Source organism: Camelina sativa, chromosome 5 (assembly GCF_000633955.1).
Source record: "Camelina sativa cultivar DH55 chromosome 5, Cs, whole genome shotgun sequence".
In the NCBI taxonomy this organism is placed as follows: Eukaryota; Viridiplantae; Streptophyta; class Magnoliopsida; order Brassicales; family Brassicaceae; genus Camelina; species Camelina sativa.
In genome coordinates, this window is record NC_025689.1 from 28,431,638 (window position 1) to 28,450,992 (window position 19,355).

General features: G+C 40.0%; 2 protein-coding genes across 2 annotated transcripts; both read right to left on the reverse strand.

The window, feature by feature from the left end:
- Positions 11,261–12,946, reverse strand: LOC104789662 (putative F-box protein At1g67623). Its single transcript, XM_010515326.1, has 4 exons — positions 12,835–12,946; positions 12,706–12,748; positions 12,567–12,595; positions 11,261–11,907 (listed from the first exon to the last, which is right to left on the reverse strand). The coding sequence occupies exons 1-4, from the start codon at positions 12,944–12,946 to the stop codon at positions 11,261–11,263; spliced, it is 831 nt and encodes a 276-aa protein (XP_010513628.1).
- Positions 13,084–18,785, reverse strand: LOC104789663. Its single transcript, XM_010515327.1, has 14 exons — positions 18,578–18,785; positions 18,401–18,510; positions 15,403–15,501; positions 15,214–15,314; positions 15,037–15,123; positions 14,831–14,960; positions 14,674–14,743; positions 14,392–14,591; positions 14,164–14,306; positions 13,895–14,086; positions 13,719–13,809; positions 13,484–13,649; positions 13,286–13,396; positions 13,084–13,196 (listed from the first exon to the last, which is right to left on the reverse strand). The coding sequence occupies exons 1-14, from the start codon at positions 18,783–18,785 to the stop codon at positions 13,084–13,086; spliced, it is 1,821 nt and encodes a 606-aa protein (XP_010513629.1).

Sequence of the window (19,355 nt, forward strand, 5' to 3'; positions counted from 1 at the left end):
GGGGTGGGGGAGGGGAATTAAAATTCTATAATTAGATTTGTTTCACATACGTTCTATGTTTTCACATGTCCGCAAGAGCCAATTTGCATTGTATATTGTTACTTACAAGTTTGGATATGTCGATTTTTTCTTGTTTATCAATCCACTTATCATCTTATTTAATGGCAATTGATGTTAAGTGGAACTAATATACAAACAACTACACTAGATTCTGAAAAAAAAAACAAATCATTCACCTCGAAACAATATACTCCGCACTGAGAGATATTATATCAAACCCCAAATTGATGTAACACACAACAAAGGCCTCCCCTGTTGGCTGTTGTCTCCCTCATAAGCCATTGTCATGCATTTGATGCCTCTCTTCTCCTTTCTCCATTCATCCTCTCACTCCAGTTCCTTGAGAAAGTCAATGTTTTCCACAAACACCAGCAAAGCCGAAAGTCGCGAACTCAAAACGCGAAATTCAGAGCTCTTTCCATCATATATGAATCTATCTCAACAGCAATACTAAAGTGACCAAAACCAGCGCCGACGTCATACTTGTCAACTCCATAATCTGCAAACAAACTTATATTAAAAAAGGCAAGCCAACAACACGCTGGGTCATGACTCATGAGCATAAAAGCGGGAGTGAAATATATATAAATTACTACAAAGCCGAAAGTCGCAAACTCAAAACGCAAAATTCAGAGTTCTTTCCATCAATATGTATATATCTCAATACTAGAACTACTACTATATTATTTCTGTCGTTTACTATATTACTATATTCTACTTGTGTTCGTGAGAAATTAGATTTATGGGCTCAGTTTACAAATAGTACATCAGAATCCTTAGATCTTATCCTAATAAGCCTTAGATTTTATCCTAATAAGCCTTAACGCATATAAAAATTTAATAAACAAAAATTATATGAGAAGAACTTTTGTAGCAGAGATACTTGAGCACTTTGGTTAGAGTAAGCCTATGATACTAAATGAAAACACATAATGCCATAATCATTTGTTGACAAAATTGTAAGAAGCAAAGCCTTAGCAAATGACTCGAAATCAAACAAAGAGTTTTTCTGCAAACTACACGACCAAATGCTGCATCTTGATACAGTTTATTTTTTCATACAACTGTGAATAACCTTCCAATGATCAACCAAAAAGGTGCAAAACCGAGTCAATTTCATCAATAAGTAGCAGCAAGAGCACACACGAATTCATAATTGTAAGGGACTATAAGCACAGGATCAAGCCACTCAACCTTGCCATATTTCTCTTCACTGTAGGGCCTTTCAAATGTGATCACTGCACACCAAATCACCTTCTTATTATAGCTACAAGGCAAATCCACGTCCCAAAAAACAGCCATCTTTCCACCATAACAGCCAATATAACACTATCATAACTATCAAACTCAGGCAAGTCTTCTAACCCCATCAACTCCATCCAGCTTCCAGTCCTAGTGTCATACAATATGATTCCATTTAAATCACTATAAGAATAAAGTACATTATCTATCACGCAATAAGAGAACCATACGCATCCAAAATCCAAATCCTTTATCTATCGCTTCCAATTTATCTATTTTTCGGTTGTAAGCCACATCGTCAGTCCCAAACAAGATAGTGTCTTCAATCACTGCACCCTTGCCTATACTTCTTCCACGACATCTATGGGTTCCACGAAATCTATGGCTCCCAAGTTAGAGGGTTTTAGATCGAAAGCTTTCATCCAGTTAGAGGGATCAAACTCTACTTTGCATCCTCCTGCAACATATATCTTTCCACCAAATACATTGGCAGCATGACGATTACGCTCCACCAGCATGCTTGTGATGAAGTTTAATCAAACCACACTCACAACAATAAAAACAGAGGAAACAGAGGAAATACAGAGTTGCTTTATTGAGATAAACAATATAATAAAACAACGTTCTCTAGGAACGCAGATTCATCTTCTCATCTTCAAGAGCCTGGAAAGAGATACTCCAACAAGACGATGAGGGAGAAAGAACTAGAAAGATCTTAAAAACGTCTACAACTCTGAATATGCGTAAAAATAAACGATGAGCTAACACTGCTCTTATACTGCCACCACACTAACAGTGTCAACCTGTTATTCCCGTTACCGTTACTTGACGTTGACAACCTGCAACTTCTACCACCTGCACATTGCCAGCTTTATTATTCCTTTTCCACGCGCTTTTCACTCTCTTATCCATAACCATATGTCCCACATGCACTTTATACCTCATTTGCTATATCAAAGGCCACCTGTTCGAAGAACCTTTACCACAAGGTTCTAATGATGGATACTTGCGTTGTAAGTCGTACATGAACTCCCAAGTAGCTTCTTCTTCAGTCTCGTTTGTCCAATGCACCAATACTTTCATGACTGCACATCCCTGATGCTTAACCATTTGGCAGGCCAAGATTTGCACCGGTTCCTTGGCCAGAATATCCGAAACAATTGATGGTAACTGAGATGAAGTAGGAACATTACCAACCGCTGCCTTGAGTTGTGAAACATGGAAAACTGGATGGATCAAGGAGGAATCCGATAACTGAAGTTTGTAAGCCACCTTGCCACATTGGTCAATTATCCTATAAGGTCCATAATATTTTGGAGCCAGCTTCTTAGTGGATCTCATCACAACAGATCCCTGACGATAAGGCTGAAGTTTCACAAACACAGAATCTCCAATATCAAACTGTCGCTCAGAATGATGCTTGTCTGCAACTTGTTTCATACGGTGTTGAGCTCTCAGCAGATGAAACATGAGGATCAGCAACATGTCTTCTCGCTCTTGTAAGCATCTAGCCACTAACGCAACCTTAGATTCACCCGGGAGATATGGTAGATGCACCGCAGGAGCTTGACCATAGACCGCTTCAAAAGGACTGAGCTGAGTAGAGGTGTGAAAATTTGTGTTGTACCAAAACTCTGCTAAAGGCAACCAATTACTCCACATTTGTGGTCGATCACTGCACATGCACCTAAGATAGGTCTCCAAACACCTATTAGCCACCTCTGTCTGACCATCACTCTGAGGGTGATACGCACTAGAGAACTTTAGATCGACCCCCTGTAAAGAGAAGAGTTCTTGCCAGAAGTTACTGACAAAGACCGTGTCATGATCAACAGACCGAGGACAACCATGAAGTTTGAACACCGTATCCATGAAAGCTTGAGCAACAGACATGGCAGTATATGGGTGCAACAGGGCCATGAAATGAGCTGCATTAGTAAGCCGATCCACCACCACGAAAATTATTGTTTTGCCTGATGAAATCGGAAGTCCCTCAATAAAATCCATTGATAAGTCAGTCCAAATCGTGTCTGGAATAGAGAGAGGTTGTAGCAAACCAGGGTAAGCTGCCGTATCATACTTACATTGTTGGCACACCGCACAACTCCTTATATATGCTTGAATGTCTACTGTCATATTCTTCCAGAAGAACAACCCTTTGACCTTTTTGTAGGTAGCATCTCTACTAGATTGTCCTCCTGTCCCAGAATAATGCATCCATTGCAAGATGGAATTACGTAAATGCACGTCATTCAGAACCATGATCTTGCTTTTCCTGCACAACACCTATTGCACCCAAGAGTAATGAACTTTTGCTGTCGGGTTTGCCTGCAACTCACTCATCAATTGCTTTAAGTTTCGCATCTTTTTCACAGTGAGCCTGAATATCCCTCATAAGATCACACTCCAAGACTAACATTTCCATGTGCAACACCTCAGCTCCTTCAACTAGAGATAATGCATCAGCCGCTATATTCTCCTTGCCATGTTTGTATTGAATTTCATAGTTGAACTCCAGAAGTTTGGGAAGCCACTGCTGTTAGATTGGCGTGTTCAAACGTTGCTCCAAGAGATACTTTAAAATTCTTTGGTCGGTCTTGATAATAAAATGGTTTGGTAAAAGGTAGTGGCACCATTTTTGAACCGCAAAAACCACGCCTGACAGCTCTTTCTCATATATCGAGAAGTTAAGTTGCTTCCCTTTCAAATGGTGACTGATAAAAGCCAATGGATGTCCCTCCTGCATAAAAACGGCTCCAACGCCATTGGAACAAGCGTCTGTTTCAACCAAGAATGGCTTAGTGAACACTGGAAGTGCTAACACCGGAGCTTGACACAAGGCTTCTTTTAAGTTCTTGAATGCATCAAGTGCTTTTGTGACCAAATAAAAGACTCCTTCTTAATCATTAGCATTAAAGGACGAGCGATCATGCCAAAACTTTTGAAAAATTGCTGATAGTAGCCTGCTAATCCCAAAAACCCACGTAATTGTTTCAGGTTTGAGGGAATGGGCCAGTTTGCAACAGCGTTGACCTTGGCAGGATCCGTAGATACCCCACCAGCAGCAATAAAATGCCCCAAATACTCAACCTTGTCTGTTGCAAACGCACACTTGGTTTCTTTTGCAAAAAGCTTGCTCTGCCTCATCGTGTGAAAGACTTGTTGCAAGTGATTGATGTGGTCTGTCACATTTGAACTGTACACCAAGATTTCAACAAAGAAGATGAGAACAAACTTGCGCAAGAACTCCCTGAATACATCATTCATCAAGCCCTGGAAGGTAGCAGGTGCGTCAGTTAAGCCAAAAGGCATAACCAAATATTCGTAATGACCACTATGTGTCTTGAACACCGTTTTGTGAATATCCTCAGGTTCCATACAGACTTGATGGTATCCGGCTCTTAAATTAATATTCGAGAAGAAGGAGGAACCTCCTAGCTCATCCATTAAATCCTCAATAAGTGGAATTGGAAAATCTGTTCTTGATGGTGAGAACATTCAAGCCTCGGTAGTCCACAGAAAGTCTCCAAGTACCATCTTTTTTCTTAACGAGCACTACAGGTGATGAAAACGGACTAGAACTGACTCTGATTGTCCCTGCAGATAGTAGTTCTTTAACCATCTTATCGATTTCATCCTTCTGATACATAGCGTACTTGTACGGTCGTTGATTTACCGGGTCCGAACCCTCTTTCAACAATATCTTGTGATTGTGGCCCGTACGGAAAGGAGGTAGTGCAGTAGGCTCCTAAAAAATATCAGAGTAAGTGTGTTTTAGCTCCATTAAAGCTGAATTTTCTTCATTGTTGCGTTGACTCATCTCCACAGCACATATCATTACATCCACTTGTTGTATTACTTCTTGAGCACAAATCATAGAAATTTGAACCACTTCCTCCTAATTCTTGTTAAACTTAGTCGCTTTAACAGTCCTTACTGACCCTTCATTAATACCATGAAGAAGTATCTTTTGTTTGTTCCACCAAAATCCCATCTCTAATTTCTGCAAATTCCAAGTCGTGTCTACAAGTGGTGCTAACCATTGAACTCCCAACACCATATCACAACCTCCCAACGGAATGAGCATGAAATCATCTGGAAATGTGGTTCCTTGGAATGACCATTGAAACTGAGAAACCTTACCCTGTACCCCAAGTTTACTGCCATCAGCTACCACCACTCGAGAAACACCTGCTAATGTACTGTAACTCCCAGTTTCTTTGCTGTCCTAGGATCCATGAAATTGTGTGTGGAACCGGTGTCCAACAGAATAAACATTACTTTCTTCTTGTGAATCCCTCTCACATTCAATGTTCTATAGACTGCGATCCCTGCTACCGCACTTATAGACACTCTTGACATGTCTTTGTCCTCCTCCAATGCCAGTTGATCCTCATCTGAAACCCTATCTTCCTCATCTTCCTCTACTTCAATCATGAAAACTTGTGACTTCTTATGCTTCAGATAATGATCAGGTGTATACTTCTCATCACAGATAAAACATAATCCTTTTGCTCTCCTTTCACTCATTTCCTCCTGAGACAAAAATTTCCTTGCTGACTTCTGAACAATGGAACCAACTTTTTCTTGTGGAGTCTCCTTCTTGCTTTGAGTGAATTGCTTAATGGCTGTAAACGTACCTCCACCATGAGACTGCTTGATATATGATCCACTAGACGTGGTTCCCTTCGGTGTGGGGTGAGCCTTCTCGTAAAGGCGTCCCAACACAAGATACTGGTGAACAGTTTGTGGTTGAAACATTCTTATGTGCACCTGAGTGTCGAGACGCAGACCTGCAAGATAAGCACGCACCAAATAATATTCTGAGAGAGTAACTCTCGTTCTGATCAAATTAAACTTCTGGTGATAGTCCACGATTCCATCAGTTTCCTGCGATGCTTTCAACTCTGCTATCGGATCTTCTAACACATCAATAAACCTCTCCTTCATTAACAAGTTATATGAAGGCCAATCATACAACAAACTTTGGCTAAACGGTGTTTGCACTAAAGCATGATGCCAAACAGCTGCGTGACTATCAAAATGCATAGAGGCCATACGAACCTTAGAGTTATCTGGAGTAGCATCGAGAACAAAGTAATCTTCCAACTTACAGATCCACTCCGAGAAATGATCTCCATCAAACCGAGGGAAATCCACACGTCCTAAACGAGTAACCCTCGAGTAATGGCCAGATCCCGTCGATCCTCCATTGTGTTGTTGCCCAAAACCACTTCCACTTCCCTCTGGCATAGCCGACACCGCCAAAGGACTACGTTCTCCATGTGACTTAGAGCTTGAAGATGCTTGTTGACCCGAAATCATCCTGATCATCTGTATCATGTCAGCAATATTCCGATCCATCTTCTTATATTTATCCGCAATCGCTCGCTCTATCGCTTGAGTACGACTGAGAAGGTTCCTTGCGTTGCCGATCGTCTCAGTTTCACCTTTCTGGACTTCATCACCACCCAGACCTTGCCTGTAACGCCCCTGAACCGTCCTATGACCACGCAGGCCAACGGACAGCCACGGAACGCCACTATGGGAACTGCACCGGGTTGATCCGGCCGAGGGACGGAAGCTACATACTTCCCGACCGGTCCTCCCTAGCACAATTCCTCCCGCGACCGAGACTACTTAGGCTTTGCAACCCTCGCGGCCTGGTGCGTTGTGTTGGCCCGGACAAGGCTGGAACCATTTGAAAACTAAACAACTTAAATAAAAAGATTTTCAAATTTATTTACTTCATAAAATAGTCCATAAAGCATTAATACGAAAATGGCGCCAGGCTTAAGGCCAAAATACGATTAAGTAAATTTTACAAAAGAAAACATCTTGCAAAGGCAACGCAACTCTACACCGGCTGGCCTAACGTCCTGTGCTCCCCGCTAAGGCTTTTCCCCACTAAGGTTACCTGCAACACAAATATGGAGTCTTGAGTGCTAACACTCAGTGAGTTCGGAAACCTAACGAGAAACCAAACCCAACCCCAACTCCAGCAAGCAACACACAAAGATGCAAGCTAAACAAACAACAACAACTACATGCAGCACTCAAATGCTACATGCAAACCAAAATGCAAGAAAAACAAGCAAGATAATATGCAAGTTAGTCAAGCAATCTCCAAGTATACTATCAAAGTATACGCATGCGGAAGCTAACAACTCTTCTTCATCTTCAAGTCCAAGGGCCCTTCTCTCCTTTACTTTAACGCCTCAACGCTTTATCACTTCATCACTTCATCACTTCCCCCATACCCGTGAACACCTACACTCACAGCCACAAAGGCACGCGAGCATAGAACATCACATGCGAGTTCCTCTCAACAGGCGATCTCGACTACACCGTCGTGTAGTACTCGGCCATAGGCTGCAATCCCGTCTCTCCGAGTCTTCGTAATCCGCACCGATTACGGTCTTTGGGGAAGTCTTTACCTTCACAACCTCAACACACAACCAAACAAACCTGCATAGCACACAAGCTACATGCAAGCTACAAACAACAACACGCAAGGCACACAAGCCACATGCAACCACAAACAACATGCAAGGCACACAAGCCACATGCAATAATAACAACATGCAAGGCACACAAGCCACATGCAAGCAACTACCACTAACATGCATTGCACACAAGCAACATGCAATCACAAACAAGCGACAAAGACACTAGAAATAAATCTAGAGGCTAAGCGCTAGACACAACCTCACACCAACATGCAAACAAGCAATAAACGAGACTTAACTTTCTAGAACTTCGATCTAGAAAGAAAAGAAACGAATCTACCCAACACCCCAACGAAAATGCTTAGATTTACCACAAAAATCCTAAGCGAAAACAACCCAAATCCCACCTATAATGTGCCATATCACACGCTTCGAAACTCACCTGGCTTGGCTGAGAAGAACACACTCTAAACAGACTTCAAGCAGGGACTAGACGCGAACAGCTCCTACAGCAGCGGTTCGCTACACACTCGCGGAAAGAGAGAACTCTAAGGAAGAACTCTCTCTCGCTCACTCTATAACTTTTCTTACTCTCTCTTTTACTCTAACTTAGCAAGAGATACGAAAATGGCTTCTAAGGACCTAAGTCCTCTATTTATAGTGAAGTGTGAGTGCTTTGGGCGGCAACAATGGCCAATGCATGGCGAGCAAGTGCTTCCCTTTCTCCTTGGCCACAAAACACTTAGGGAAAACGCACAACACTTGGCCACTTACTCTCCACTCCTTTCCTTTGTCTCACATTCTCCTTTGCATGAAACTCCATTGGCCAGCTTTGAGAAGACAAAATGATTATGTCTCCCACTTCTTTTTCTTCCAAAGAATATTCCATTTTAAACCACAAGATTCCAAAGAATATTCCTCCTTCACTTGCATGAAATTTCATTGGTCCACTCCATCTCCTTTGTCTCCCACTAATTTGCATGAAATCCTATTGGTCAATCCAAAGAAAGAAGCGTTTACGCGCCCACACGCTCGTCCCAAAGTATCCATGTCGCGATTCTGCGGTACGCTCTCGGACGGTCCTCTCGGCACTTTTCGGCAACGCTCGGACATTTCTCTCTTCAATACTCGGTCTTGGTCTGGACAACTCTCGACAACTCTCGGTAGTCTCGGACAACCATCGGCAGTCCTCGGACAGCTTCCTCGGACAGCTATCGACGATCCCTCCGGCAACTCTCGGATACACCTCAGTCTTTCTCGGACCATTCTCCTGATCCTTTCAAGCTTCTCCCGATCCTCTTGATCATTACCCGGACAACTCTCGGTCCTTCGGACGACTCGGACAGTACGTCGTGGTCAACTCGGCCATTTCTCAATTCACTCATAATTTCTCGGACTTGTCTTCAACAATTCTTCTAATCTCCTCGTTGGCTTCCTTTCTTGGTCTTTTGGCCTTGGGTTTTCATTTTGCAATTTACCCCTTGGTGAGGGTCACTACATTGCCAGTTTAGCTGTGATCTCGTCTCCACCACCATTGTTCGAGGTTCGACTTTGCTCTGATACCAATGATAACGTTTAATCAAACCACACTCACAACAATAAAAATAGAGGAAACAGAGGAAATACAGAGTTGATTTATTGAGATAAACGATATAATGAAACAACATTCTCTAGGAACGCAGATTCATCTTCTCACCTACAAGAGCCTCGAAAGAGATACTCCAGCAAGACGATGAGGGGGAAAGTACTAGAAAGACCTTAAAAACTTTTACAACTCTGAATATGCGTAAAAGATAAACGATGAGCTAACACTGCTCTTATACTGCCACCACATTAACAGTGTCAACCGATTATTCCCGTTACCGTTTCTTGATGTTGACAACCTGCAACTTCTGTCACATGCATATTGCCAGCTTTATTATTTCTTCTCCACGCGCTCGTCACTCTCTTATCCATAAACATGTGTCCCATTGTGCACTTTAATACCTCATTTGCTATATCAGCTTGGAGCTTCGTGCTACCTGTGATGGTAGAGGAGTAAAGGATTAATCTTAAGAGATGGTAGAGGAGTAGTCTTTAGAGATGGATCCGCCAATGTTATAAATATCAGAACCAACCACGACGAGACCCAATGCGTGTGCAAGAGGATCATTGGGAACTGGGACTGCAGCCAATACAAGCAGGCCCAGCTCATACTCATGGCGAGAGGGGTGGGTGGCCAGGGGACCAATTTTTTTTTTTGAAAAAGCCTTAAGTAGATGGAGTCCAAAAAAAAAATTTTATGTTGAAAAGGGTCCAAAAAACCTATATGCCTAGGGACAAAAAATTTATTGAGACGGGGCTGAATACAAGTCCTGAATTAGGTTTTCAGGAGAGAGTGAACCAGCGAGGGTTAGCGTCAGAAGGGTTTAAGCACACGTAGAGACAAGTCTCGGTGCAGCCTAAAACTGAACGAGTCTCATAAAGCTCAGGTGAAGCAAGGAGAGGTCGTAATCTCTTGAAGAAGAGAGAGAGAATCGTGTAGTCCAGTCTCGACACGCGTGCCAAGATACTTATTAGCAAATCATCGGGAAGTTGAGTCGATTGAGGCGTCGGAGGAAGTGAAGGGGACGTCTTTGTCTTCCGTCAAAATCAAACTGTAATGAGCTTCTGATTAAGGGTTTTTTTTAATGCTAGAATTTTCCACCGTAATGAGCTTCTGATTTAACTTTTAATGGGCCTCAAAAACATTAAAATTTGTAAATTTGAACGAAAAAATAGAAATGTTTTAATTTTTATAAATCAATATCTCCATAATCTATCTTGAATTTTGGGATTCAAATATCTGATACATAAAATATATATTTTATTACCGATTGTTATTCGGAAGAGTTCGAGTTTTGTTAATGTTCAAATTTTTTAACTGTACCAAAATGATAGATAGATATCCAAAATTTTCTGTTAATTAACACAAATAGAGTAAATACATGTTTATTAATAATGGAAATATGGATTAGATCCGATGCACGTGATTAGTTTTCACACAAAGGCTGGCGGGGCCAAGAAGTTTCCAAAGCTTATCAAGTTGATTATCTTTTAATTAAATCTCTGCATCGTGCTGATTAGTGAACATCTCTTTTAGAAACCTCTCCTTTGTCACTTTCATGTCAATAAGCGGAGACATTTTTCGAGAGCTAAGCGAATAAGAAGATCATATCAGAGCCACGATTACATATTCCCAAAGAAGCATACGTTCCAAACCGAGTGTCCTTTGGCTAGCACTGAATTTAAATCAACTTAGCCGAGTTTCATAGAAGTCAATCAGTAATTGTATTGAAAATTTGATGTTTTTAATGCAAAGAACTTACGAAATATATATGCTCCAACAATTTCTACAAAAAAAAAAACATAACCAAAAAAGAAAGAACAAGAAAAAATTGAAGCACTTATAGAAGTTATCCACAACTCTCTCCATAATTCTAGCACAGAGTAAAACCAAAACCACTATTTAATACATAATTGATTGATCACTAAATCCTCCGACAGAAAAGTTCAACTTCATGGTGCCAGAGACAAAACTCACAAGCAGAAGAAGTCTTGATGTCGTTACTGTCCTCATTGTATGGATGCCAATCACAGTTCCTTGCTAAGAACATCATGGTTTTACCATCGCATTTGCACTTCTCTCGAACGTAGACTGTTTTGAGTTGTTCCATCACCGGGTTGGCACGATCCCATTCGCTGTCTCTAATCTTTTCAATCTTGTATCGAAGTTCCATCAGCTCATCTATCGTAGTTGACAACAACGGCTTTGTAACAGAAGACAAGATCTTAAAACCCTTTTGTTTTGTTTGGCCTCCAAGACAGATCAGAATCAACCCATAGACATATTTTGCCTCTTTGTGTCCTTTTTCTGCAGCTTTAGCTAAATATTTGAGTCCTTTTTGATCACGGTTCTGTAGAAAGTAGTAGATGAATCCTTTGCGATACAAAGCTTCGGGGTTTCCATTCTTGCGACATCTTTTGAAAAAATTGGAGAACGTTTCATGGTCGCGATGCCATGGGAACAGAGGGGTTTCTTGGAGCGAAAGTCTGCGGAGAACATATCCATCATCGCAAATACGTCGAAACGGTTTTGAAACTAATCTGAGATTACGAACCTCTGACAAGGAAGAAGCTGCGATACATGACGAAATCTCCACAAGAAGATCTTCCGGTAAAGAATCGAGGCAAATTCTTGTTTTTCTAGATTTCCTTATAGACGAAGAAGACGAGAACAGAGAGGATGATACCATGTTGTTGTTGTTGATAAAATTCAAGAGTACTGTTTCCAATTATTGTTATATATATAGAGAGGGCTTAATTCGTTTTCCTTTTTTGATTAGGAGAGACAAATTGTTCCTTTTCCATATTACAAAAGGAAAAAAAATAGATAGATGACCAAAAAAAACAGGAATAAGAAATTCACAATAGGCTTAAGATCCTATTTCTCAACCCGTCTAGGATTTTAAAACCCAATAGACTCAAGAAGATTGTATGCCCATCGAACAGGATCAAGAACTCACTTTAGCTGCGCGTTTTGGAGATCCTACAACCAAAAAAAAAAGGGGTCTCATTATCATCAATAAAGACAATAAGCCTAGGCGTTATAAACTAACTACTCATTTGTTTTTTCATTGGAATCAATAAAAACAATAAACCTAAGCGTTATTGTTTTGTCATGAGCAGATAAACAAAATAGAATAATAACCCATAGTAAAGAACTTTCTATAGAGATCTGAAGATATATATGTAAAATCAATCCTAAAGTAGATTCTATGATAGCAAGAGAGTCACATATGACGGAGATGATATCTAATAACTGGCTAGGTTCAAATCAGTACAGTTAACTACTCAAGAGACAGTCCTTCACATATCCTCTTACCAAATTATAGTAGCATTAAGGAGGCATAACAATTTAAAATAAAAGACATACTTCATAATACAATCTCCATCAAGTGCATGGACTAGAAACTTTCCTACACGGTATTCAGAGAATTACAGCCAACAAAACTCCACAGAAACATTAAAAAAGAAACCAACACTTGAAGATACAAACACGAACCATAGTCTATGACAATCCACTTACTATTGTACCCGTGCACAGAAGGCAGCGTTACATGTTTGACTCCTTTCTGCTTTTGCTTGGCCTGTGAAGAGAAATACAAGAGAACCATATATTTGATCACTCTTATAATGTTCCAAAAAAACAAATTACTCAAAACGAGTTCACAAAACAGCTACTCATTATCCACCAGAGGTCAATTCTCACATCTTTTATCACAAAATTGGCTACATCACAAAATCAACAATCTCAACGATAGATATACCTCTTGTAAGAGATATATCTCTCTATCTCTGATTTCTGTTCAGGCTTATAAGCTAACCATCTTTCATGTGGACATAAATCATCAAATGTCCCTAGATCTGCATATTAATTAATAAGATTGAGATTAAATTACTAAACACATTTGCATATCAAAACATAAAAAAAAACGTTAAGCAAAATTTCAAACCTTGAAGCAAAAATTTTGGTTCTTCTTCATAGCACTTGAGTTTCCAAAGAACAAGACCATTATCATACAATATAATTGGTTTAGTTCTATATGCATCACATATACGCGTCTCTGTAAATAGAATTTGTCACGTTACAGACAACAAACATATAAGACAACAATATATAAAACATATTGAGTCTAAGGATTTAGACTTACGTTGAGATGTCATGCCTTTTGCTTCCATCATCTCGTCATGAGCTTCTTTAGCGGCTCTTATTTGAGACATGATTACGTTATGTTCCTCAATGGACAATGGAGCTCCATTTTTCTCCATAATGGCTTTGGCAACATCCTCTTGCATCTTCTGTTTGAGCTTCTTCTCCTATAAAGACAAAACGAGCTTTAGCACAACAAAGAGATTGATATATATATTACAGATTTTAGAAAATACCTTTTCCTTTGCTGCTGCAAACTTTTCTTTAGCTTCTTTTTTCTGGTCTTCACACTCCTCAATTTCGCTTTTTATGTAATCTCTCATTACCCTGAGAAAATTACACACATGAGGTATCTCAAAATAAAGCATAAACTACAAGAAAATTTGATATTGGCATACAAAGATTCACATACTTTGTGCCAAGTGATTCATCACATAAGAAATTTAGAAGCTTGAGCCTTCTCGATGCATCCATCTTCTCGTACTCAGTAACACCCGCTACAAAAGTTTCAGGAGGGAACTCATCACTCAAAACTTCTGACTGCGATAGGATCTCTCCGATAGCAGTGAACCAACTGCTGTCAGTTGCACTTAGAGTCAAGGACCTGTAATATAAAATGCAAATGCATCACAAACATGAGCAAGAAAACAAACATGTGTATACATTTATATAGACTCATACATCTCTCTATGATGTGATATTAAATCCAACAACTGGATCATCATCTGGATAATAGGGCAGTATTGGGTTCTCCTTGTGTTACACCCACATACAAAAAGCTCACGGACAACAGTTTCAGCTTGTCCTTCCTTCAAAGAAAGAGCCTATCACAAAAGTTAAAAGCGAATCAGACTAAGAGTAAATCATTAGAGACCATACGTTGCTAAAGAGAGTAATTATATATCATACGTTTCCAAAGGCTGTGCAAAACTTGAAAAACTGGAATACATTTCCAGCTTCTTCAGTGGGTATATCAATGCCTGATACACAAGTCAAGCTTGTACCCTGAGGAACTACTGGAGCCTCAAACTGAATCTCCTCTTTAAGTTTGTCACTGGATTTGGCTCTCCTCCTCTTGCCCACCGCTTTCTTCTCCTCCTTGGGAACATCTGTTTCATAAACCTTAAATCATTGGCCTCTTCTTTTATATTAGAAAATTAACAAAACACAATTCTAAACTTATTGTCTCACCTAATGTTTCCACTTCTGTCCCTGGAACAGATTCACTATTGCTACTACTACCTTCAATGGAAGCAGCAATCTACATAATTAAACCATGTTAATCAAGTAAGTATAATTAAAGACAAAAGCTAAAGATCATTAAAAACAGGATTTGTATTTTAGTTACCAGTTTTGGCTTCCTCTGATAAGCAAACTTATCAGGCCCTTCAACTTCAAGAAGCTCAACGACTGAAGCCAACCCACAAGCTCTAGCCTTATGTACCAAAATCCCAGTGGGGTTTAGCCCTCGGCTTGTCCTGTAAAATCCACACAAACCATTTTATTTCATTGATAAAGCTCTAATATATTAATTTCAAAGACATGTATAATTACATGCACACGCTGCAGATGCATATGCCTCTACATTGAGGACATACCCAGTCGTCCAACTTTGCTACTTCTTCTGCATTCTCACCATACCTATGGTTCAAATCATGAATAACACACATTATAATTAAGAAACCATAATTGTCTCTGGAAAAAAAATCAATGAAAACAAAAAAAACGAACCTGTTTGATAAGCATTTGTAACAAAACTTATTGGGGCATAGCTTGTTATTCATCCTCCTGACCTTGCACGGTGCGACGAAGTCCATAGTCTTCTGTCGACACTACAAACAAACAAATGAACCAACAGTTTAAATCAAGAAAGAAAAAAAAAAACGTTATTATCTAACCAAACAAAACTAAGTCTCACACCTGGTGACAGGATTTGCCATTTTTGGAATCATAAACTCTTCTTCCAACGACTCTAACGCCAGGATTGTGATTATGTTTGTTCTCCATAACAACAGTAAACTACGGTGAAAAAGAATCGAATTTTAACATATTTTAGGTCTTGTTTAGTCATGTTTTGCATCATATAGAAGTAATTCCTTAGGTCTTATAACCATTTCTATCCAAATATGCATTTAGGATGTTTAGAAGCATGCATTGCATACATTTGTACATTGGAAGTATTATTAGGTGTTATGGAGATCTAAAATCTAAGGAAGGACTTGGTGTTATTTCTGGAGCTAACCAAGAGGACTAGAAGCATCAAGAACGTATAAGAAAGAACTCGACCACACCACTCAACCACACCACTCGACCATGAACATGGTCGAGCACTCGGTCGGATTCATAACGAGCTCATCGATCCGAATGAAGTTTTCTGTTGCGATTCAGTTTCAGCATACTTCGTATAAGTTTTAGGAAATCGGGTTACTTTTCCAATGGCGGTGGTTTCAGGTCAATCAGAGGTGTCCTTCAAGAGTTATCCCTGTTTTACTGAATAGATAACATCCCAGATCGAAGACTGGAGCTACCTAACGGACCAACCACTCGACCATGCACTCGACCGAGCACATGGTCGAGCACTTGCAGCCGACTTTCTGTTTTGTCCTCTAGCAAAATATGGTTTCTCCATCTTTTCTATATATATATGTGTACTGCCACTTGTGGCCGCAGACAGACACCTCATAACCTAGTTTTTGCCATTTTTAGCCTATTTTTACTTTATTGCATCCTCTTATTTTTTCTAGGGTTTTTAGCCACCAAAGTTTGTAATCTTGATAACTTTGGATCTGTTGAGAATTTGCTTTCACTTCTTTATATTAAATTGTTCATCTCTCTCTTATCTATCTGATCATGCTTGTTTTATCATTTTCTGGGTTTGTGTTCTTCATCAGGATTTGTAGATCTGAATAGTAACTAGATCCTTGGGGATGGGTTAGGTTGATTGAGAGTTTGGTTGTTCTAGCACTTTTTAAGCCTTGATTGTTATAGATCCCTTCTAGATTAGATGTTCTCTAAGCTATTCTTGTTCTGAGAAGTTAAGAATAGATCTGAGGTTTTTTATTATGGAAAAGATATTTAAGATGTTGGATAAGACTAATACTGGAGATTATTGTGTCTAGCTTAAGAGATTAGTTGTCTAGGGTGGTTTTGACAAAAATGAATCTGGGATTTAATGCCTGTTTATCCATGTCTTAGCTAGTGAGAACTAGGTCTAGGAGTGTTTAAACTTGATTGTTATTGCCATGAGAGTGGATTAACAAGTTTATGAGATCATTGTCTATGGATAGCTTCTATGAGTTTTGTTAGACAGTCTAGATAAGCCAAGCTTGATATCAACCCATTATTCCCATCTCTAGGATCTATTTGCTTATTATTTGTTACTGCTTTCATATTTGATCATTTGTCATCGTTTATTTTGCATCTTTGTTCTTTGTTTTGCTTTTGTTCTTCTGTTATGCATCACTCGACCACCTGCTCGACCATGAACTCGACCGAGTGCATACTCGAGCACCAATTTATTTCCTTGTTTATGTTATGTTTCATTCCAGTTTGCTCTTAATTGCATCTGTTAGTAGTTTTCTCTAGCTTAGCATAGTTTATTGCACTAGTTCTATAGTTTAATTCTGCATTAGTACTGTCTTAAGTTGCCTTTGTTCATTGCATTTCATTTCTGCCAATAGGTTGTTAGAAACAAACTAACTTGATATTTGGCTTATCTTAAATGCATTGATCATGTCTTGACTGCTTACATTTCATACTCTTTATAGATTGACATCCTTTATGTTACAGCAACATAAGGGTATTGAAACACTTTGCATCCCATTTGATCATCTTAGCCTAAGTCTGTTTGTTTGCTGTCATCCATTCATTCATAGGTTAAGATCAGAAAAGACCATGTTTCACTATGACGCTTTTTGGTAAATGTGAGATCAAAGATTATCGACAATCTTCCAAAAGCGAATCAGTGGAGGACAAAATAGCCATTGTCAAGAGACGAACTGGCGTTGATGAGTGGGCCAAAGTCATGATTCTTGGCGGCCCGAGAAGAACATAGCTTGTGGGAGTGGTGTGAAGGCTGTGATGCTTGAAATTAAATCATCGGAATAGCAAGGAGAGTGGTCATTGGACAAGTTCAAGAGCCAGGATGTTGAAGTTCTCACCAAAGGCCTTGAATTAGGTAGGGTTTTACTGGGTTTTAAAAGGGGAAATAAAAAGATTAACAAAAGAGAAAAAATAGGAGATTGAAGAGTTTGATGAGGAGAGAAAGGTTGAACAGGGTGAGGCCTCGATACTAGTGTGTGGGAGCTTTTGGGGGGGGGGTTTAATTCGAAAAATGTACCACATAATATTTATAATTATATTTAGGATATATTTACATCGTTTTAATTAAATTTGGTAGTAGATCCAAGTCAGATCTGAATATCTTATTTTTCAAAAATCAACATATTTGGAATATGATCGGAAAGTTCCCTATGTCATATCATTTTTTTTTTGTGTCAACGGAACACTAATTAGAAAAGAACTTCAATGTTGATAGCACAAACTGGAGGAACATAGTTTACAAACTGGAGGAACATAGTTTATAAAGGAAAATGCTAAAATTAAAGATCTAGAAGACCGAGCCAGACAATCCACCTACAAATTTTGCATGCAAAAAATCTTGGACAAGGAGAAGTGTGTGAAGGCGGCTCAAAGCAAGTGAAAATCGTCAAGAAGATTAGAGAAGCCAGGCCAGTCTTGAGGGGCTTAAATCATTGCTACTAGTTATGCATAATCCGTCTCGAAACTCTAACAAGCAACTCCATTTGCAAGGATACACTCCATGGCCCAAAGCAGAGATTCTAACTCTGCATGGAGCGGGGAAGGATTTCGTCGAAAACATCGAACACCCAATTAAAAGTCTCAGCATCGCCATTACAACACCACCAACCGAAACCTGCATTGGATCAGATTCTTTCCAGAAACCGTTGATTTGACAAAAGGGACCCTGACCCGGTCTCACCGAGGGAACCAAAGAATCCGCGGGATCTGAAATACAGGAGGCAACCTGATGTGAGCACAGGACCAGAACCCGACCGAGACGACCGAGACGTACCGGACGCGACCAAGACGCCTGACAGAGACGCACCGAACGCGATGGAGACTCCAGCATCGAGCACGGCCAAGGTTCCAGCGATCCTCCCGGGAGCCAGGACAAGGTCAAGGAGCTCCGCCAAGGCCACCAAGCAGAGGATCAACCTCTTTGTTCGAGCGTTCGTCCAACACCGCGACCAGACCAAAGACCATGAAGAAACAATTCGCATGGCCTTCACTCTTACCCAAGGGTGAAGGCAACCAAGTCATTGTAAGTGAGGAATCATACTCTTTTTCCTCACTCCGGGTTTTTCCCAAGTGGTTTACCGGAGGAGGTTTTAACGAGGCGAGGAGCTTCAATGCACAACGTCCAAAGCCAAGTCGTTTCCCGTGCCAAGGCCAAAGACGATTTTCTATTTTTACTTATGATGTGCGTTTTAATTTGAACTATAGAATTTTCTTTTGAACGTTGAGACTGTTTGTGGTTAAGTTTGATTTTCAAAGAGAGCGACATGGTCTATTTCAAAGAGAACACGTCAAAGGACAAGTGTGCGGACCATTGCGAGTCCACGTGTCCTTAAGCATTTTCNGACCATTGCGAGTCCGCATGTCCTTAAGCCTTCTCTTAACCTAGCTATTTAAACCCTCTCTTAAAACATTTGTAGCCTTCAGACTTGAATAAAATAAGAACATTTCTCAAAGAGAGATTCTTTGACCTTGTCTCACTCCTTCTAATAGAACAATCCGGGATTGCTCTAGCGATAGAACCCTAACGACTCGAACCGGGTTCGTTGTCGTTA